The 20,880-nt window shown below is 54.4% G+C and overlaps 7 protein-coding genes across 7 annotated transcripts; 2 read left to right on the top strand and 5 right to left on the bottom strand.

The window, feature by feature from the left end:
* Positions 1–78: 78 nt before the first annotated feature.
* Positions 79–1,062, bottom strand: J4E86_005923 (uncharacterized protein; the record flags this gene model as incomplete). The annotated part of the gene is made up of 1 exon (XM_051446454.1): positions 79–1,062. One exon carries the CDS (start codon positions 1,060–1,062, stop codon positions 79–81), a length of 984 nt encoding a protein of 327 aa, XP_051302029.1.
* Positions 1,063–1,683: 621 nt separating this feature from the next.
* Positions 1,684–2,641, bottom strand: J4E86_005922 (uncharacterized protein; the record flags this gene model as incomplete). Its single annotated transcript, XM_051446453.1, has 2 exons — positions 1,684–2,505; positions 2,561–2,641. 2 exons carry the CDS (start codon positions 2,639–2,641, stop codon positions 1,684–1,686), a joined length of 903 nt encoding a protein of 300 aa, XP_051302028.1.
* Positions 2,642–2,886: 245 nt separating this feature from the next.
* J4E86_005921 (uncharacterized protein) lies at positions 2,887–4,341 on the bottom strand (the record flags this gene model as incomplete). The annotated part of the gene is made up of 2 exons (XM_051446452.1): positions 2,887–3,921; positions 3,943–4,341. 2 exons carry the CDS (start codon positions 4,339–4,341, stop codon positions 2,887–2,889), a joined length of 1,434 nt encoding a protein of 477 aa, XP_051302027.1.
* A 1,456-nt stretch (positions 4,342–5,797) lies between these two features.
* Positions 5,798–7,318, top strand: J4E86_005920 (uncharacterized protein; the record flags this gene model as incomplete). Its single annotated transcript, XM_051446451.1, has 1 exon — positions 5,798–7,318. One exon carries the CDS (start codon positions 5,798–5,800, stop codon positions 7,316–7,318), a length of 1,521 nt encoding a protein of 506 aa, XP_051302026.1.
* A 626-nt stretch (positions 7,319–7,944) lies between these two features.
* Positions 7,945–9,298, top strand: J4E86_005919 (uncharacterized protein; the record flags this gene model as incomplete). Its single annotated transcript, XM_051446450.1, has 2 exons — positions 7,945–8,037; positions 8,129–9,298. 2 exons carry the CDS (start codon positions 7,945–7,947, stop codon positions 9,296–9,298), a joined length of 1,263 nt encoding a protein of 420 aa, XP_051302025.1.
* Positions 9,299–12,173: 2,875 nt separating this feature from the next.
* Positions 12,174–16,061, bottom strand: J4E86_005918 (uncharacterized protein; the record flags this gene model as incomplete). Its single annotated transcript, XM_051446449.1, has 2 exons — positions 12,174–12,383; positions 12,441–16,061. The coding sequence occupies 2 exons, from the start codon at positions 16,059–16,061 to the stop codon at positions 12,174–12,176; spliced, it is 3,831 nt and encodes a 1,276-aa protein (XP_051302024.1).
* A 610-nt stretch (positions 16,062–16,671) lies between these two features.
* On the bottom strand, positions 16,672–20,153 carry J4E86_005917 (uncharacterized protein; the record flags this gene model as incomplete). Its single annotated transcript, XM_051446448.1, has 3 exons — positions 16,672–17,557; positions 17,737–20,056; positions 20,108–20,153. The coding sequence occupies 3 exons, from the start codon at positions 20,151–20,153 to the stop codon at positions 16,672–16,674; spliced, it is 3,252 nt and encodes a 1,083-aa protein (XP_051302023.1).
* Between the last annotated feature and the right edge of the window lie 727 nt (positions 20,154–20,880).

The raw sequence follows: 20,880 nt of genomic DNA, 5'->3' as shown, positions 1-20,880 counted from the left end.
CGGTCATCATCTCCGCAACATACGATGAATAGATGGAACGTGGATGTTAAAACTCGAGATATATTCTTACTTCAAAGCCTACGCCTTCAAGCTATCAGCATACTCCCTATATATCTGCTCGCAACTCTCGTCAAACAATAGCCCCATTCTCGTCGCATTACCAAACTCCGCAGTCTGCGGCCAGCTATCCAGCAGCCTCTTCGCTTCCTCATCCACCTCCTCCCGCAACAGACTCAGCTTCTCCTTTCCAATGACCGCCTCGAACGCCGCGTACATGTCACCAAGCGTGACACTGATACCTGGCATGTACACCGCGCGGATGTGCGCCGGCATAGCATCCGAGGGTGCCTTCATAACGCGCACAAAGTTCTCGATCATGACGCGTGGTGAGCAAATCATCTGGCGTGCTGATCGGTCGCTAATGGGGACGATGCATTCGAGTCCGGCTAGTGGCTCGCGGAGTAGGCCGCTTAGGAATGCTGCTGCTGATCGCGAAGGCGCGCCTGGCCGGACGACGACAGTCGGTAGGCGCACGGAGAAGGCATCGATTAGGCCACGGCGGTTAAGGTCATCGATATGCTTCTCCATGATGGCCTTGTGTGTGCCGTAAACGCCTATCGGTGTCGCAGGGGTATCATCTGTGATGGGGCCTGTCGCCGTATAAGGCGGTCCGTAAACAGCCTGAGTTGAAGCATATACAATGCGGGGTTTGGTAGATTGTTTGAGTTTTGAAATGGATGTAAGAACAGAAAGCGTGGCGTCTAGGTTGACCTTGGTGGAAAGCGCGGGGTTTTCTTCGCAGCCGACGGACATGATGCCGTGGAAAAGGAAGATTGCTGACCATTGTGGGCGCATGGAAAGGAGTTTGTCGATGTCTGATTGGGAGGTGAGGTCTCCAGCTGTAAGCTCTAGGTTGGATGCCGAGTCTGAGATGCCGGCTGGCCGTTGGGGTGTGCGAAGGTCGGTTAGGACGATGTTGTTTGAGGAATCTTTTGCCAACTTGGCGGCGAGCATAGGGCCTAGGAAGCCGGCGCCGCCGGTGATGAGGATGTTGTTCGACATTCTTGGTGGTTTGCTCTTCAGAACTCTTGGATTAGGTTTGCGGTGATCAGGACTTCGATTCTGGGGCTCACGATCTCGGGCTGAGAGCTATGCAATGCGAAGAAGAAGCAGAGGATATATTGCTTGCACAAGAAAGAGCTGGGCGATGATGATGCGATGAAGATGCGGCCAACTGAGCATATATACGTGACAGCGTTGCGGGGATCGAGGCGAGTCATGCTCGTCTCGAGGCAGACCTGCTCGCTACGAGACACAACTCAGATGCGCTAGCCCCAGAGCCTCCGGGAGCCGCATCTTTAGCCTGGGGAACCCCACATAGTGGTCTTTTACGGCCGCTCAGCAATATACAAGCAGGATGCAGGCGGTTTAGAAGTGGCTCTGTGGATGACTGCTTGAACACCCCCACTGTGGTATGTTTCTGCCAGCTTTTTGCTTATATGCCACTCACTAGCGGCGCTCTGCAGGGTTTGACGCGTCCGCGGAAGAATTCGTTGCGTGGAAGCTTTACCCCTCCCGTTCTTTCGACGATGATGGATTACCTCTTGGTATGAACATTGAGATGAATAATAATACGAACTACTCTTTCGCAGCAGCATCAAGTCAATACGGCATACATTGCGCTCACGAGAAGAAGTCAATGACAAGCGCATTGAACATCTCCGGCTTCTCCCAATAACACCAATGACCACCCCAGTCCACCGTCACTCCCTTCGCGAGTCCTTCCTTTTCGCCTCCATTCACCAGTTCCACCACCTTGAGCGCTCCCGCAGCCGGAAAGCAGCCACTTCGGCTACTTGCTACTACCAGCACCTTGGTTTCACTACCGCTCTCTGGTCCGAAAGCATGAGCGATAGGATGCCGCCAGTCGTTCGCCGTATGGTCAGCCATTAGCTTTCCATACCACCATCCATCGCCTTTCAGTGCTTCAGCCAGGAAGAACGCTTCGTCATCTTCCCACTGTGCCGAATCCGACTGAGGGTCTCGGGGTCGCGGATGAGATCTGTAGCCCAAGCACGCTGCAATAGTACCGAGGTGCGCTCCCTTCGGGTTGGCAATCAGAGTCTTTTGCATCGCGTTCAGTGCTTCTAGATTGTTGCATCCTAGGTTTCCGAACTCAGGACCCCAATCCTCAAGATAATTCTGCAGTGGAGCTTGGTCCACGAAAACCATGTGTGAGAATGCGCCAGTCGTGAACAACTCGCTGTAGCTCCATAAGATTGCTGCACCTAGGCTCGTGCCTATTGCTTTGATGGTACCGTCGCGGAAACCGAAAAACTCGATCAAGTTCTTGAGATCCATTGCTAAGCGTGCCACGTTGTAGCCGGCTTTTGGTTTACCGGAGTCGCCGTGGCCGCGCAGGTCGGGAATGATAACATGATGAGCTTTTGCGAGCGCGGCAACATTGCGCTTGAAGACTGCGCCTGAACCCGTGAAGCCGTGCAGCTAGCGACCTGTGTCAGGCCTGGTGGCGGTACGCACTCGATGGCGGGGAGCTCACCAAGATCAAGGGAGCGGCACCGGAAGAGCCATATGTCTCGTAGTGCAGATGAATACCATCGTTGGCTGATATATCCGGCATTTTGGAAGGTCGATACAGCGGGGTGGGTCAGTAAGATGAAGGTATGCATGGATCGTGGAAAGTCCTCGGACTGCTTAGTAAGCGCGGTCATGTCGCAATGAAGTTTAGCGTCCTAAAGGCTTGTCGCCGCACGTGCTGTTTTAGCTGGCCAGAGCACTAGGTAGTCGCAATCGAATAATAGCTCGGCAAAAGTTGTCAAGACTGCCTGGTCATTTTCAAAAGCGCAGATAGGTCGGTTACGTAGGTCATAACCAGCTCCACGGAGAATCAAGCGGCCAAGTCCTGCTACCCAGCTCATAAAACCTTTCAATCAGCTCCGGCCCATGTCGATCCCGTCCGATACGTCGAAAAGCTTCTGCCATGAAGTCATCTGGCCTCCATACTTCCCCGACGGAATAGTAGAGCCGCCGCACGCTAGCATCATCTTCATTATCGTGCCCATCTTCTTCAATTCCAGGCGCATAGTACGATATCTCCCAGTAGCCTATGTCGTGGCCAAGCTCCGTTTCGAGCAGAAAATGTTCTAGGGCCGGCATCTGTTGGACCGCCTTTGCGAAAGCCGCGATCAACGGATCTAAGGTCTTTGCGTCTTCACGGTCGCGGAATTGCACGATATTGCCGCCCCACTGCTCCTCAATCTCACCTGGTGGTGTTCCGTCAAAGTACCACTCCCCAGACGGGGCGGCCATGTTGAAGAAGATTGTCAGCTTCCTGAGGGCCGGCCAGCTGAGCACAGAGCTTTTCTCAAGGCTTGAAGGCCAGAAAATAGTCGAGTCGACAAAGCCGTTCAGAACAAGGGAAGTCAGGTTCTGCGAAAAGCTACGCAGAGATACGCTGAACGGATCGTAGAGTGCGCCTATTGGTATGCGCGAAGGTTCTGCCACGCGTTGGTCCGCCGCAGGGTCTTGATTGAAGGTAATCTCAGCCGCAGAGCACTTGTCAAGCTTAGTCTGGTTGAGCATCCTCGCGAATAAGGCTCTGCTTTCCACGTTGATGGACGTGTCGTCTACCTCTCCAAACTCCCAGTAGAAACTCCGTAGGTTGGGTAGACATGCAGCTAGACCAGGTCCGACTACAGGGGCCAGCTTTCGGGAAATGTGGCCCGTAATGCGGAGATATACGATGCTCAAGAGCGTGGGTATTCTTTCCGGTCTGGAGAGATGGATGTAGGAGTTTACCCATCGTTTTTCGAAAATGTCTATCCCACGCTTGTGTTGTGCCATTTCAAGCGTGATCTGGTTCCAGTCACGATGATCGGTCGGGGAATATGCGCCGTGTAGCTGTAGTCGTAAACCACGTACTAAATCTGCATCTTCCCACTTTCTCACTAAGGAAAACAAGTCTGCGATGGCTTGGGTGAAGGCTTCGTCATTGCATTGTTGTTCTTCTATCGACTCAACACGTCCACAGCTCTCTTCTGAGTACTCTGGTAGTGTAATCTCGAAAGAGAGTCTCTTTAGGTATTGGGGACGATTGCCAGTCACCATGGCCTCGAGCTGACTCAGCTCATGGCTCTTGATAGACAAACGATGGAAAGTGACGTATTCCACAGCCTCTCTCCAGCGGCTAGAAATTGTCGCATATGGTGGGAGCTTAGACTGGTCCCCCTGCTGTTCAATTATCGGGGCCTGTGACTGACCGGGATAGCGCTCTAGACACAAGACAATTTTGTTGATGAGCTCCTGTGGTAACTTATCCATGATGCCGTTCAATGTCGCAATAGAATGTTCGACAGTGGCGGTGTGAAGGCCGACAGATGCAGACGCGGATGTGGGAAGTAGGAAAGATAGAGTCTGTGTACCTGCCGCTGCGAGGTGTCTTTGGAGCACTGCCAAGAGGCTAGTACCGGCACCGTGCACGATCGCGTTATGCGCGGTTCTCCACCTGGGCAAGCACGCATCATAACAACACTTCAACGCGCACCCACACACATCGCGGTCTACATTTCGCGCACGTCCACCTCTCTTCGTTGTGACTGCTTGCCGTTTCATCTTCATGCTCTGACACGGCTCAGCGCTGGCAATCATGTCCCATCTGCATCACGTTCCGCGCCACTCCCGTACCGCAGGAAATTTCACAACACCTATGTAGAGATCGCTCCTGTATCCGCGCGATGTCTTGGTTTGGGCTACCTTATTATGAAATCATCTGCGTCATACTACATCAGGTAATCTCGATGCATTCATATCCGCTCTTCCTCACGTCTTCACTCAATAGCAGAGGTTGGTATCATCCGTCCTTTTCCACGAGGGCGCAGATTCCCTATCGATCAGCAGCGGTTACATCTGTTATTCTCCTTCGAGGCGAACTAAGCTTCCTTGCTCCTGGTTTTCATCGATAGGTTCCAAGAGAAACGCTAGCATGGCTGGTTAGTCTGCTAACAAGAGCGCGAAACTCATGCCGATGCGCTCGATATTAAGCAGCTGCCACTCTATCGTGAGGTCGCAAACGCTTTGAACAGTCCGGAGTTCATGGGCAAAGGTTCGTGATAACTTAAAGTATTGGTAGGACATGACTGACACCACTCCAGGTGCTCACCTCGGAAAGTATTGCGATCACGCATATGCCCATGCCACCAAGGAGGGCTCGAACAGATACTGTATACCACATCTGTCTCACGACATCATCTTTCTCCTTCTACATCCTCAAGCTTTGCCAACTCCGCGTGATGTCCAAGACGTCCTGAACAATGTGATTGTCAAACAATGCATGTTCAGTCACACTGTCATTCCTTTCACTCATACTTTGTCTCAACGCACGGACGCCATTGTTCACACTATTACATCACTTCCACTCTCACGGTACTAGTGTCTAATATGGCGCGCGACACTCATAGTAGTCGATACCTTACCGCGCCCAGCGTACGCTCAACCTGCTTGCGCTCCACTCCAGGTGATCTTACCCGTGCAACACCATCGCCCGCAGCCCGAAAGCACTGGTCAAGGCTCGCCACATTCGTTCGACTCCCTTGTATGATCGCCCGCTTTATTGCGTATACCCAGTTCTCTTGAACCGAAGTCATCGCTCTGGTCTTGATCGCTGTACCGTATTCTCGCTTATACTACTGTCATCAATATATGTAAGTCAGAACTTGCGCCGATGATGCGAATCACCCCCTGACAGCACTTAGTCACACTCTCACCGCGAACCGCAAATATGGCTCCTCCCGTGGACGCTTCCGGCGACGTCATTTTCAAAAAGAATAAGGGTCTAAAGAATCACAAGAAGGCGCAGAAAGAGAAGGCGCTGGCAAAGCGCATCGCCGCCGCCGGGAAGTCTACCGCGAACAAGGCTTCGTACGCGCCGGTCGCTACCATCGTTATCAACAAGACTGCACCTGTAGAAGGAGACGTTATTGGAAATGCAGGACCGGCGCCCATGGTAAAGACTTCTGCGCAGGTTATCGTGGAGTCGTCCGATCTTTATCGACACGACTCGGCCACTGATGAGACGGTCCTCGCCAACATCGGGGCTCTTTCTGGAGCGCACACTACAACTGGTACCAAGACCGCCACGCCGCAACCGCACCTCTGCACACATTTGCCCGTCGTTGTATTCGAAGACGCCCCTACTGGCTCCAAGAACAACTCTCCAACCAAGGTAGCCAGCAACCAAACCAAACTCGAACAAGAGTTGAATAGTACATCTTATCCCAAGACCGCTCCCTCTCCTCCAAAACTCAACTTTCCACAAGTCAGCCTACTCAAGACTGCTCCTTCCCCTCCAAAACCCAACACCTCACAAACCAGCATGCTGAACCCAACCGCCCCAGCATTCCTCTTCGGAAAGATCATAGTCGCCCAAACTCCACCCGTCTCCATCACCCTCACAAAAGAAGACACCGCCCCAGGATGGCCTACCGAAAACGCAAAAGCGTATGAAAAGGCATACGGCGTTGTCGCCCTTAACAAGGCCTTGGAAGCAGCGCTGTACGAGAGCATGGAGACGCCGCGCCAGAGGCTGCTTCGCTGCAAGTACAGGGTTTCTGTTGACGCCGAGTTCCATCGGGAGGAGCCGGTGCATGACTTGGAGTGGGCAATGGCCTTGATTGGCAAGCCAGTTCGCAAGTGTTTCGATGACAACGGCTTCCACATCACGCCGATCAAGACTGGCTTGACTGAAGCTGATTTGACAATCCCATCAGCCCTCGACGAGATGTTCGCGAAAGTCAAAGCTCAAGGCATCTCCAAGATCAGCGCTCCCATCTCCACGGGTTACAAGTCCCCCATCTCCGGTGCCACATCAACAAAGAAGCCCGTTACATCTCGGACTGTAGAGGACATCGAGCATGAAATGCGTCTCGCCGCCCCGAAACGCCCTTCCCACGCCCCCTCGTTCGCAGACCCCGGTATCCTCAAGTACACCTTCAACGGCCAGGATTTCGACAACGTCGGCAACCCGCTCACGGAAACCGTGAGCCAAAAGGTACTCGGTTGGCTTGAAGACCAACCAACGGATCCACCTGAACTCTCACCGGGTTCTTCGCGGCAGCAGAGTCGCGAGGCTTCGCCGCTTGAGCCTGGGAAGGGAGTCGTGGCTTTGACGTTTTGTTCAAAGTCTGAGTCTGAGGGAGGACAGGTTTGGCCTGCGCAGGAGGGCTTGCCTTGGGGGATGGGCAAGATGGGTATACGCATGGTTCGGGTGTCCCGGTGTACCCGTATGTTGCTTCTGTCGTGAGGGTTTCTGATGTGCTTCCTGGTTCGTGCGGAGAACCAGAGTAGCTGTTGTGCGGAGTTTTGTTATCTTTTAATGCGTTTGTAATTTTACTGGCTGGATGGCCTTGTATATTATATCTACGACTTAGCGACGGCGTTCATGGGTGGGGGGATGTGTCACGGAGCTGGGGATTTTCATGCTGTGGTTTACTTTAGTGGTAGCAAGATTAGCAGAATAATAATAATGCCTGGAGTCTACATTGCCTTCGTATCTAGCAGTTTGTTGCTCATGGGCTTGATGTAGGCTGCAAGACACCTGTTCAATGCTGCCGTGTATGGGCTGTGCACATAGGTTTCGAGGGGTCATTGCCTTTGATTTGCGTGCACAGAGAATCATGTAAGAAGCAGCGAGTACGCTTTGGAGTAGCTGTCACAGAACCATGGACGTGGGGGAAGGACCCATCGGGTCTAGACTGCAGGTGCGGGGAGCTGTTGCCGCACGGACTTGGGTGCCAGGGTTCCTGCAAGTAATTCGGCCAGCCGCAACGACCAAAGACTCCTCACATCGCTACCCAACATCGCTAAATAACGTCCAACTCCATACTTCGTTCTAGATACTATTTCTAGCACTACTCGTTATTAGTCATCATGCTCAAGTCAAAATGGGCTACCCAGCCTGGCGAGGCGGAACAACAAGCGCCCGAGGTCACCGTCGCTCAACCAGAACCAGCGCCAGCACAGGTATGTTGACTTATGCACTCTTTACCCCTGACCTCTCTCCTCTACTGTTGAAGTAGGTATCTACTTGATATACAAGACTAACCCCCGCCAGATCGACAACACGTCCTACGACCCCGCCTTCGACGACCCGTCAATAGATCCATTCGCTCAGACGGCAAGCACAGACGACCTTTTCTTCGACGACGACATCACGCCTATCGCCGAGCCAGTCGTCGAGCAGAACCCCATCGAGCTGCAAGCTTCCGCCCCCGAGTTCGTTCCCGAGGAAGTACAACCGCCGACCGCACCGCAGGCACACCTCGCACCGCATGCGCCTCGTGAGCCAAGAAACGCCGATAGAGGAGGTCGCGGCCGAGGTCGAGGAAGGGGCCGTGGACGAGGTCGCGGCGGGCACAACACCGACATTCGACTAGAAGAAAACGGCAAGAAGGCTCCAGAGGCACCGAAGGAAGCTGCGCCGACCGCGGCTGCCACTGCCGATGTCGCAGACAACTCAGCCCCTCCCTCTGCACCCACCGAGCCCAAGGAGAAGACCACACACGCCGTCCGCGGAGACAGAGGCTTGACTGGCGGCCCTGCACGCACGCGCCTGACAGAAGAGGAGCTGAACACGAAGCTAGCCAACATGCGCATTAAGAACGAAGCCCGTCAGAGCGCCCATGCTCGCGCCGAGGCCGACAAGGGCAATTTCGAGGCACGCGAAGCCGTCATGCAGAAGCAGGATATAGAGCGAAAGAAGGCTCTCGCAGAGAAGCAGAAGGCAGAGCGCCAGAGTCGCCAACAGATGATGGGCGAACGCGAGAAGAACCGCCAGCGCAAGCTCAATGCGCAAGGGGGCAGGGAGTGGGACTTTGAGAAAGAAGATGGCTTCTCTGGCACTGGAGACGAGAAGCGACGAGGCGCTGCACGTGGCGCGCACGGTGGCATCGCACCCTCGAGACCGGTCGACAACGGTTACAACGGAAGCGAAGATTATCATGAGCCTGCCGGACAGTCTAGCCGCGGAAGAGGCAGAGGCAGAGGCCGTGGCAGCAGAGGTGGCCGTGGCGACTACCGAGGATCCGACGAGAGGCCGGCAAACACTCGGGAAAAGCGCGACAACGTCCCGCCCTCGGCGTCAGACTTCCCAGAACTACCCTCTGCCAAGGGCAAGGCACCTGCAGAGGAGAAATTGAAGGAGAAGGTGAAGGACACAGACGATTTCGGCCTGCCATCGCCCATGGAGAAGGGACGCAGCTGGGCTGACGAGGTCGGCTCGTAGGAAGAGCAAGAAGAGGAAGAGCAGGAAGAAGCGCAAAGCTGGGTGACTCGATTACAGGAGCGCCATCGGAGACAGCATGTCGAAAGCCTGTGGCTGAAGCGTCCGGTCGAACTCACTCACAAGCGGACAGGCTCGCATCCCGCCTTCATGTCTGACGCAGAATTTGCGGCTCTGCCAGACTGGAAGGATGTGCAGTATAACAACGCCTACAATACCGCATATCGCCCGTCGCCTCTCAGCTCGATGTCGCCTCCCAGCTCGATTACTGATTAGCTGTCAGCAACACGTGCAGCAACGTCTCCGCCTGGCTTCGCGCCAACCCCACACTTCGTAGCATCCTTAGACAATTCATCGCAAGTCGCAAGTGGTCCAGCAACTGTCGTCGAAGCTCTCTCGTCGTCAGCCACCCCGCATACACCGGGAGCATGTGTGAACCCATCGCACCCGCAAGGAGCATATGTTAGCCCATCGCAATTGAACAGTGGTCAAACAACGCTCGTTGAACATTCGCCTGCGGCTCCAGTTGTTCCCCCCGTGGTTTCACGACTCAGATCAACACTGCAACAGCTTCGCCTTCTATCTTCAGCGTCGGCTGTGGTATTGAGGGACCAACGGAGATATGCTGAAGTTGTTGAAGTCGAAGGCCCGATGAGCCAGTCAGGCTCAATCGATTATGACATCTGCAGCGGTTCCGAGAGCGAGTCCGACGACCTTCACTTTGGAGATGGCCTTCCCCCACGAAACCCTACGCTGTCTACCATAGCGAGAACCCGAGACGGTCAAAGTCGCGCATGGATAGTCACACCAGGTCGCCTGCCAGCATCAGAAACTGCACGAGCGTATTTCAGCCACAGAGGCATCGTTCCTCAATACTCTCACTACGTCCAAACAGAGCCCTCTCGAGACGACATGATATTCATGCGTGGTGGAGCTGACTCAGAAGATCAGCTAGGCGCCCACAATGGCTCATCCCATACACTTCTCGATCCGAATGAGCGTCCCAGGAGCCTACATGAGTCCTCAGCCTCATCGCTCGCGCCCCCAGATCGCACTGAAGGCCGCAAGTCTGGTGATTCGAGGTTCACCGAGCTCATGAACGAGGATGGTAGTCGTCTGTATGCAGAAAGTTTGAGGCGTTCTGGGAGTGAAGAGTTGAGGGAAACTGAGGAAGTACCTTCACCCTTACCTTCGCTAGCGCCAACAGCACCGCCCACTCCTTCGAATCGCACAGCACAGCCCGTTCCTGCGGCGCACCAAATCACTCTTTTGCCACCATTGTCGTCCCAGCGCCCGGCTAATCTGGTGGTTCCTCACGTACCGGCGCGTGCACGTGATCCGAATGCAAAGAGATGGTATGTAGGCTGCGACCCTGACGGCTGTTGTTATCTATGTGATGTGGATACTGAGTGTAGCTGTTCGGAGGCTCTCGTTACTACTTGCTTGGGGTTCTGCCCTATGCAGTGATGGAATATGGGGGTTTGGTAGTGGATAATATATGAGTCTGCCGGCTACGTTGCTGTGTTTGATGTAAATTTGAAGAGGTTGATGTGCATGTAGTCATTGGGGTGTAGTTTGAATATGTGGACAGGATGTGAGCCTGGCGACGACGTTGCAGCGTTTGGTAGGTATATCAAGCGAACTAATACGATGTATCCGCCACGCCACACCTTACCGGATACATCCACACATAGGCTAGACGGCGACGTTGCAGTATTTGGTACTCATACGACGTGGAATCATACAACGTATCCGCCACAGTACACCTTACTGAATATACACATACATAACCTCTATAACGACATCGTAGTGTTTGCCATACACACTGCATAAAACCACCCAACGCATCCGCCACGCCACAACTCCCCAAATACACACATACACTCGCCAGACAGCGACCTTGTCGCATTTCGTGCATAAAACTCGCGGAATCATACAATGTATCCGCCACGCGTAACTCCACCGCACCAGTCCGTATATAAGCTAGACGGTAACATCGTCGTGTTAGGCATGCACAGAAAGGTGGTATCGCATATGTATCCGTCCGGCTGTAGCGTAACTACCATTCAGAGGTATAGCTACGCACTTCACGTACGTGGACGAGATAGAAGCTAGACGGCAACGGCAACGTTGTAGCGTTTTACCTTGTGTTTGAGATTGTGAATGGCATGTGTATTCGCTAGGGTCTAGGACATTCAGCAATGCGAACTAGAACTAACATCTTGTTCTTATTAGCTACTACTCTATTTATCTAAACATGTTCACCCTGGACCTAAAGAAGATGTAAGCTAGACGCCGACGAGCAGCGTTTACTCTTACATTCTATTTGGAATCGCACGACGTAGCTACTAGACTCTGGTACATATCCCGCGGTTGACGTATAATCCCGGGGGGAAAACACAGCCTGTCTACGTCAAAGTATCTATTAGCGATGCGTTTAACAAAAAGGTATGAAACAGGGAAATCCACTACGGGGACAGGAACTACAATAGTAGCTAGACAACGTATGCTTCAACAAGCGCACAAGCACGCATCAGGGGGTGATGTAGGGTAGCTACAAACGGGGCAGATTGGTATCCACGTTGAAACGAGAACATGAAAGTCTTACATTTGCACAATATATGATCAAATTAATCCCATAGCGTAATCGTACCAGCCTACATACAAGAGCCGGAAGACGGAGCGACAAACTACATCCATCCCCCTTCCTCTTCTCAATTGCATCCCTCAGCTTCATTCCCCAACCACCCACCCACCCTCACCGGGCAAAGCCAAACCCACCGGAAAACGCCATCCATGCAGCCCAAACCTCAATTATCCCAGACCCACATCTTTAAAACATGCTACACCAATGCTTCCCGAAGAAACCATGATTCTCCTAGTCATCGCTATCATACTCGTCGTCCTCAGCGAGTAGCGCAGGATACTGGCGGCGCCTAAGGTCCTGTTCAAGCCCGCCATCACTCTCCGGGTCAACGTAGCCGCCGCCGCCTACAATTGATAGAAGGACCGGGAGGAGAACAAGAGCGTGTGTTGAAGCCCAAAGAACGAGGGCGACCCAGACGCGGAAGTAGTATATCTCGAAGATCTGAGGAGTTGTTAGTAATGGGAAATGGAAGGGAAAGCGGGGATCTTGATGACATACCTTACTCCTCGTGAAAGCCAAGACACCGACGCCTAGGATCTTGGTGATGGTGATGCCGCTGATGACGCTGCTTGCGACGTTAACCATGGCGGTCCAAGCGCGGGCGTCACGACCGCGGAAGCGGTGTCTTGGTGCCTTTTCCATGGTGGCGCGGCTGGGGAAGGTGAATGCACGGGCAATGTGTGCGGTGAACTCGACGCTGATGCCGACGCAGATGATGAGGTTGACAAGCGAAACGGCGTTGAGGGATACGCCGAGGACAGCCATGGAGCCGATGATGGCAGAGACTGTCATGCCGACTACGAGGGTGACGACGAGACCGGTGGCTAGGGAGCCGAGCATGATGGTGGTGATGACGAGGACGGCGGCGAGGGCGGAGCCGATGAGGGCGCCGGCTAGACGGACGATGGTCGTGTATTGGTCGAAGAAGATGTAAAACTTGGAGTAGGGGAAGACTTCCGTGTCGACGTCCTTGGAGATCTCTTTCGAAATGCGACGTGCGGCCGTGTAGGCAGAGATGAAGTCGCTCTGCGAGCGGAGAGGCGTGTGCGAAGTGCGGAAGTGCGATGCGGGGATGGTGAGGTGCTTCGAGTCGATGACTAGAGCGTCAGAGTAAGCAGCCTTTCCTCCTAGCGGGCAGTCTTCTGTAGTCGGTGCGTCGATCCAGAGTTGAAGATAGTGGATGAACTCCTCGCCTTCGGGCATGCCCGACAAAGTCATGTTCCAAGGTGGTTGACGGCCCTGGAAACACGGCTTGCCTTTGTCGTCGACGCAGCACTTCTCGTTCTCGGGGTTGAGCCATAGGAAGAAGTCATCAAGCCAGTTAGCGGCTGAAGCTGCGAGATGAGAGACCTCAGGTCGCTTCCGCTCCGCTTCGATGATGTTGGCCAAGCTCTCTCGGTCGCAGGTGGAGAAGCGTCCACAAAGCTCCTTTTGAGGCTTCCGTTCGGTAACGTTCAGCTCCTTGGTGACAAAGTAGACTGGCGGGCCGACATCTAGGTAGTCGTAAAGATCGTTGAAGTAAGGAATGAGATAAGAATCGCTGGGGATAGCAATGCGTTGATCAAGGCCTAGCTCCACACTTGGGAAGAGGGCGAGACCAGCCGTGAAGATTCCAAAGAATAGCGCAATGATGCCGACCTTCGTCTTCTTTCCCAATATCGCCGGAGCATAGGTCTTGCGGATGAATCGCTGAAGTGCGCCTTCCTCGCCAGCGCCGTATCCCATGCCACCGTTGAGATAGCCAGGATCAGCACGACCAACACGAACACACGGGAAGCAGTCAGCTCGGTTGTTTTCCACACGTTGCTGATTCAGAGCTAAAACAGCAATGAACATGGTGACTTGGAGGATAGCGTTGATGAAGACAGCGCCTGCAGCGTACGCGGCGAAGTTTCGTACTGCAGGCATCCCTACGGCACACCCAAGAGCGAATGCGGTGGTCTCTGTGAGCGCAGAGAGTAGAATAGAAGGGCCCATGCGTCCAAGTGCACGTGATACACGTTCTGGTATGCTGCCTTCGGGGTGGCTGATGTTGATGCGCTCAAACTCGTGGACAATGAGGAAGATGTTGTCAACACCAACAGCCAGAACAAGGAACGGAATGACCTCTGCGATGATCAAGGTGACTTTGATACCGGCTGCCGAGAACAATCCGACCGATGCAGACACAGACATGAGGACAATCAAGATACCGACAGTACCAAGCATGAACTTGGACTGCACAAACGCGTTCGCGGGGTTGCGAAGAACGGACTTTACGGTGAGCGTGGTAGAGCCCAGAGCCAGGGATGCGTACAGGAACATGATGATGTAGCTGATGACCACGATCTTGGCATCCGTGTTGGTGCTCTTACTCAATTCCTGCTCAAGACTGACCTCAGTGTTGAAACTCAGTCGGAGACCTCTCTTGTGAGCTTCATCAGATACGAACTTGAGGTAGTTCTTCATCTCGTTCTCAAAGTCCATGGCGCGCTGTTCTTCTGGGGTGCCCTTGGGGAAATTCTGCACAACCCATGTAACGACGAGCGCTTTGGCGTCCAGAACGGTCTCGTTGACGCCGCCAAAAAGAAGATGAGGGTCGAGCGGCTGCTGGAAGGTTGGCAAGCACTGAGAAGGGTTGTCGACACATTGCAGTAGGTCGTCTTGCCAGCTGTCGGGAGAAACATTGGCAAAGTCGCCTTGGAAGTATCCAGTCACAGACTGAACAACACAGTCGTCGCCTACTGGCTTGAAGCAGACCTTGTCGAGAGTGACGCCGTGCTCGTAAGACTTAAGACGCTGGATCTGGTTCTCAACGCCAAACCACCAATCCAAAGTCTCGTAACTGAGAACGGGTCCGGCTTGTCCGTGGGTATCGTTGACAAGGAAAGCCTGTTCAGCACGGAAGAAGGGGCCGAATTTCTCATCGAAGAAGGTCTTCTCTTGCGCGGCAGCGGAATCAGGAGAGACCCATAGATTGACAGGGTCGGTCTCGATCTGGAAGCGTAACCATCCCAAGCTCATCAGGCCAACTACAATGACGCTGGTGACGATGGTAATGGCAGGAAAGCGAGCGCAGATGTAACCAAGACGGCTGAACATGCGATCGCACCACGTGTTGATGAAGTAGTGCTTAGTGGGGCGATCCAGCATGCCAACGTTGTGTACGATATCGCCCTCGTCCTCATCGTCGCTAGGGCTCGTGTCCTGCAACAGACGCATACGCTCGGTCTTGTGTTTCGAGTGATTCTTGTAAGCGACGTGTCCTGCGACAGCAGTACAGAGCAAGCCGAGGAAGAACGAGTAGATGATAATGACGGCGAAGGATAAGCAGGGCAGCAGACCAACGTGGCATTGCTTCTCCTCTTGCACTTCTGGCAGTTCAGTGCATGATCCACCGCAGTCGAGGCAGGCGCAACGATACTTCTCGTCGTCAGTGTCGCATGGGTAGGCGTGCTTGTTCATGGCATCCATTCCAGGGAACTCGTCTTCGCTGGGCCGAGGAAAGTTGATCTGGAAGGGCGAACCCAAAAACTTCTTGTCGCCCAGAAACTTGAGGAATTGTGTATAGTTCTTTGCGCCACCTCCAATAAAGTCCATAGCCTTGCCGTTCGTCGCACCGAATTTGACATCCTTACAGCTGTCGTAGAAGGTTGACGCGTACTTGTCAGATACCAGGTTGTCTAGTTCGGTGACCAGGTACTTGTCTCCTTTAGGCTCGGTTCGCGTGACGTTGATGAAGGTGGATTGGTCGGGAGAGCAGGTGAATGTGCAGAAGAGGTTGTAGAAGTTCTCCTTGCAGGCAGGGCAGGCGTTGATGATGGGCGTGGCGCGGTCGAGATTCGTCTTGAGGGCGTCGAGTTGGTCTTCGTCGCAGCAAATGTCGGTGTCTGACCACTGACTGCCGCAGATGTCGACCAGCTTCTTCCGCACATCGCTGTCCGGCGTCTTGGCCGGGCCGTTGTCAGGGCAGGGCAGCTCTGACCCGAAGAAGCTCTGCTTCCCGCATTGTCCGCGGATCGCGCACCTTCCCTTCTCGTGTTTGGACGTCAGGTCTGGCCCTGCGAGAGCTGATCCGGTGAGGATGGAGAGCAGGCCAAACGTCATGGCCTTCCATCCTCGCGTGCTTGGCTGCACCATCTTATGCGATGCGCCTGGGCGCTGGGGCCGGTCGCGATGCGATATCGTGAGAAGAGCTATATGCGACTGGATATGGAAGAGTGCGAAGGAACGGACGATGTAAGGGCGATGGTGGACGGTGGGTGGTGAGGACTACACGTTCGAGCCGAGGTGGCGGGTGAAGCTGTCGGAAGCTATGTACGAGGCGAACGCGATCCAGGAGCGTCTAGCACTCGCGCGCTGTCATGAAGTGAGTGAAGGAATGCGCGTGGGATCGAATGGCGTTATATGGGAACAGCTCGCCGTAGAGAGTGTAGGTGTTGTTGTGAGGCGTGGGCGCACAGGCAGCCGCAAGTGTCTGGGGTGCAGACGTCACTGCTCCAGCTTGGATAAATGGCGCGCGCCGGCCCAGGAACAGGAAGCATGGGCCCCTTGTCACGCGTCTCAGCCACCCAACACAAGATTGTCGCTTTTCAATACGTTCAAGTTCAGTGCAGTCTCTATATTGAACATTCATTCATTGCATGGTATCGTAAATCCGTATCTATATCCCATCCCACCATCCCATGCCTAAATCCATCACGTGTGTCTTTCGACGGGTATCCCTCTCTTTTAGCAAAACGAAACCTTCCTACTTGCGCAGATGCTGCACCAGCTCAACAAGCTGCGAGCGCGTCTCGTCCTCGAGCTGGTCCTCAGGCGGGCCGAGAACCTTCTCGAACACGGGCATCAGCGTAGACGTGAGCTGCTGCACCGTGGGCTCGTTGAGTTGGTAGAGCTTGACAATCATGCCGAACACAGGCTTGTTCTCCTCGTAGTCCTCGCGCAGAGGCAGGAGCTGCACCAAGCGGGGCAGTACCTCGGCAATGGGAAGCTTGCTGGGGTGTTTCGCGATGAACCGGCTGACGCATCCAGCCGTGTTGTCAAGAAGACGTGCTTGGTCCTGAGCATCGAGCAGAGGCTCGAGCTTGGAGAAGATGGTAGGCAATGACTTGAGGATCTCGTCGTCATTCGTCGTCTTCTCGCACAGGAGGCCAATACCGTAGACAGCGTTGGACTTGGTCTCTGGGTCCTCATCTGAGAGGCGGTGGAGGAAGAGCTTCAACATACTAGTGGTGTAGGGAGTGCAGGCGGCACCCATGTTGCCGACACACTCAGCAATGGCGCCAACGGCAGCGCTGCGCTCAGTAGATTCCTGGCTGCTGGCGTACTTGACGATTGGCTTTTCAAACATCTTCCACAGTTCAGCGAACTGCTCGCCAAGTGCGACAGAGAGGCAGGTGACGGCCTCAAGGGCTGTCTCAATCACGAGCCAGTCGTACTCAGAGGATTCATCCATGATCTCCTCCTCAGCCTCGTCGCCGAGATCCTGCTGGCAAGGGTGACGCTTCGTGATAACGGCAAGCAGGTGCTGGCAAAGATCAGGTACAACGGTGCCGCTGTCGGTCAACAAGATAGCCGGTCCGCAGACCTTGAGGGTAGCCGCGACATCACGGTTGATGTCAGTGACAGTGCCACTGGAGAACGTTAGCCAGATTCTCAGTTATACATCATGTATATGTAGTAGTGTTGAGAGTTGCTCAGTCGTGATTTCGCTTTCACCTCAAGTGCACTTTGGCATCGGAGTGAGCTGGGATTAACGACAGTTGTGTCATCTTTGCAACGTGTGTCAGGAAAGAAAGTTGAGGGTACATACCGGTCCATCTCGTCTTGCCAGATTGTCATGGTGGCAGTCATGACGAGGTTGCCCAGCTTCTTCAGCTCATCGGGAATGTCTACCTTCAGAGGAAGACCAGGCTGCCACTTGCCCATACCATCGCCCTCGGCCATGCCGAAGAGGCAGGCAAAGGTGCGCCAGAGCGTACTGATAGCAGCCTTGCGGATACCCTCGTAGGAGTGGTCGACAAGTTCGAGCAGCTTGGTGACAGTCGACTCCATGTAAGGGATGAATTCACGGCGGGTGTGCGTGATGATGTCTCCGAAGACTTCAGCCGCGATCTCCTTCTCCATGGCAACAGCGCTGACGCCCTCGAGGTCATCCCAATCATCGTCGTCATCGCCGGCCATGAGAGCTTCGTTCAGATCGCTGTCATCGTCGTCGTCATCGCTAGCAGCTGCAACCTTGATCTTTTGGCCCTGGATGGTAACTTCTTGGCCGGCCAGGTCTGCTGCCTCCTCACCGAACTCGAGATCAAGGTTGGTCTCCTCCTGCTCAAGGCAGTCGTTGAGTCCCTTGACGATGCCGGCAAGGTACTTAGCGAAACCCTCCTCGTAGACCTTGGCCAGGACACTCCAGAGGATGTAGCTGGTCTCCCTGAGACGGGGGTGGTCCAAGTGCAGAGCTTCCTCGGAGGCCTCCATTAGCGGCATAACGTATGGCTCGAAAGGCTCAGGGCCGACAGCGGACGCGATCTTGGCCATGGAATCGCAAGTGACACCGCGGAGATCGAGCTCGTCTTGGCTGTCCTTGATCCTTACGTATGGCGAAAGCTCTTGCATGGTCTGGGCGAAGAAGGGGATGAAGGCCGTCTCAGCGGCAGAGGCGATGGAGCCAACGGCACCGATAGCTGCGCTCTTCACCTTGAGGTCTTCGTGGTGGAAGAGCTTGCTGAAGCGTGGGATGAGTTCAGGCACGTACTTGCCAGCGTCCTCTGGCTCGAGACCCTCGATGAGAGAATCGATGGCATGGCAGCTACCACGGACAATAGAAAGGTTGCGCTCGTCATCCGAACCTTGCATGTTGTTGGCGGCGAGGTCGAAGTTCTTGATCATGGCAGGGATCAGGCGAGCGTGCTCCTTGCCAACGTCCTCGGCCAGGTCATCAGCCAAGCGAGCGACACCGTTGAGAGCGGCAGCTCGGACCTTGAGCTCAGGGTCCTCCAACAAGTGCAGGACCATGGGCATGATCTCGTTGAGCTGGGTAGCAATGAAGTCAGGCGCGCCCTCGACACACATGCCAAGAGCCAGAATACCGGCTTGACGGTAGTCGGGGTTCTGGGACTGGAAGTAGTTGCCAAGGTTCTTGAGAAGAGGAATGACAACTTGGCTGGGAGGTAGGCTTGAGGCAAGGATGTCGAGAAGTCCAAGAGCGGAACGGGCAGGAGTGACATCCTCCTCCTCGCTGGAGAGGTCACCGAGCTCGGTGACGATGTGGAGAGCCTTCAAGGTCATCTCCTCACCAATCCTCAGACCCTGCACCTTGAGCTTCCTGTAGCGAACGCATTGCATGAGGAATGCGAGCGCCTGGGAACGGTAGTCGTCTTCGACGTTGGTGCTTGACGCAAGCTCGAGCATGAAGCGGACGAGATCGCCAAAGTGCTTTGCGAGAAGCGCGGACTCGCAGCCAAGAAGAGTCTGGAAGACCTCGAAAGCTTGCATGGCGCGGTCCTCGTCACCCTCATCGACAGTAGTCTTCAGAACGTTGACCATGCCAGGGATAGACTCCTGGAACAGAGCAAGCTCCTTGGGGCTCTCGTCAGGCTCAAGCAACATGGCTAAGCGGCTGAGACCAAGCATGGTGTTGATCCTGACTTCAACGCTCTGGGGGTCTTGGATGGTGGAGCTGAACAGCTTGTACAGATCGGCTTGCTTGCCGGGGAACGAGTCGCCCGCTGACTCAAGCGTGGTGAAGATGATGTAGGTACCGACTTCACGGTGGCGCGCCTCGTTGCTGGTGGCAGCCTGCTGGAGGTAGCCGGGTAGGTCAGCCCACTCGCCATCTTCGAAGTCTTGCGACGCGATAGCCGAGATGACGCGGGCAGCAGAGTGCCGTGTGAGAGTCACGTCCTCGTTTAGTGTGAACTGGAACAGCTGGTTGCGAAGAGAGTTCTTCTGGTCCGCAGGCAGGTTGGCCCAGTGCTTCGTCACCAGCTTCCTAGCCTCGACGGCCGCCAGTTGGCGGAGTTGAGGCTTGGGGTGGCCGCAGAGGATCTGAAGGAGGGCATTGAGAGAGGCGGGGGAGTTGTAGTAGTTCTTGTTGAGGGTAGAGGTAGCGGATTTGACACGCTCGGTGTCGGCTGGAGAAAGTCAGTCCAGGTTCTGTGGTAGAGCGGGGTTGGGTAACATACGCTCCATGAGGCCCTCGAGCAGCTGGACAAACTGTTGCTCGTCCATGGCGATGCTCTCACGGTGTGGTTGTGTAGAAAGCAAGGCTGTGGTGATCTATCGCGGGGCAGCGAAGACCTTTGATATTTACAGTTGTGAAAAAGAGCGCCGCTCGATAGAAGAAGGTGGGATTTCAACTTTTTTAGTGGGTCCAAAAATTAGGGTCCAAAAGTTAGGTAAGCCGGTTCACCGACCAATGGCAAACGAGCGCGGCAAACTCGAGAAGCAAACGCTGCACGAGCACGTAGCAGCGCGGAAAGCCTTCGGTGGGGACTCTCCTTTCGGTGTCCCTGTTGGCTAGTGGTCGTAGAGTCTGACCTGGTGCGTTGGTAGACTGCGCTGGGGATCGACTGTGCGAGCTGGCAGAGGTTCTTGAGCTCGAGCATTGAAGCTGCTCGTAGAGAGATCGAAGAAAAGCCATATGGAGGAAGTAGTGTGTCAAATGCCATCACCTGAAGTCGGTGACAGCTCTTCAGGTAGCTAGAAAACGAGACCGCGATGGCTGGCAGTGAGGCCATGTGCATGCCGGGAGGTAATGCAGAGGAAAGCCATCTTGTCAGAAGCTTCCATGACAGAAACGAGATGAAGAAACAGCGATACCATGAGGAAACAAAGCTCAATGGATGGAGGAAGCTGGGGGAGCTGGAGATGTAGAGGTTCCAGACAGCTCCAACGCGACTTGATAGGACGCGCTAGGCCAGGGTCTGTGCGGCGGAAAGCTGTTAGCAAAAACAGA

The sequence above is a fragment of the Alternaria arbusti genome (assembly GCF_024043155.1).
Source record: "Alternaria arbusti strain BMP 1465 chromosome Unknown scaffold_7, whole genome shotgun sequence".
NCBI lineage: Eukaryota > Fungi > Ascomycota > Dothideomycetes > Pleosporales > Pleosporaceae > Alternaria > Alternaria arbusti.
The sequence above is the reverse complement of the archived record's forward strand: the minus strand, read 5'-3'. Positions and strand labels throughout refer to the sequence as shown.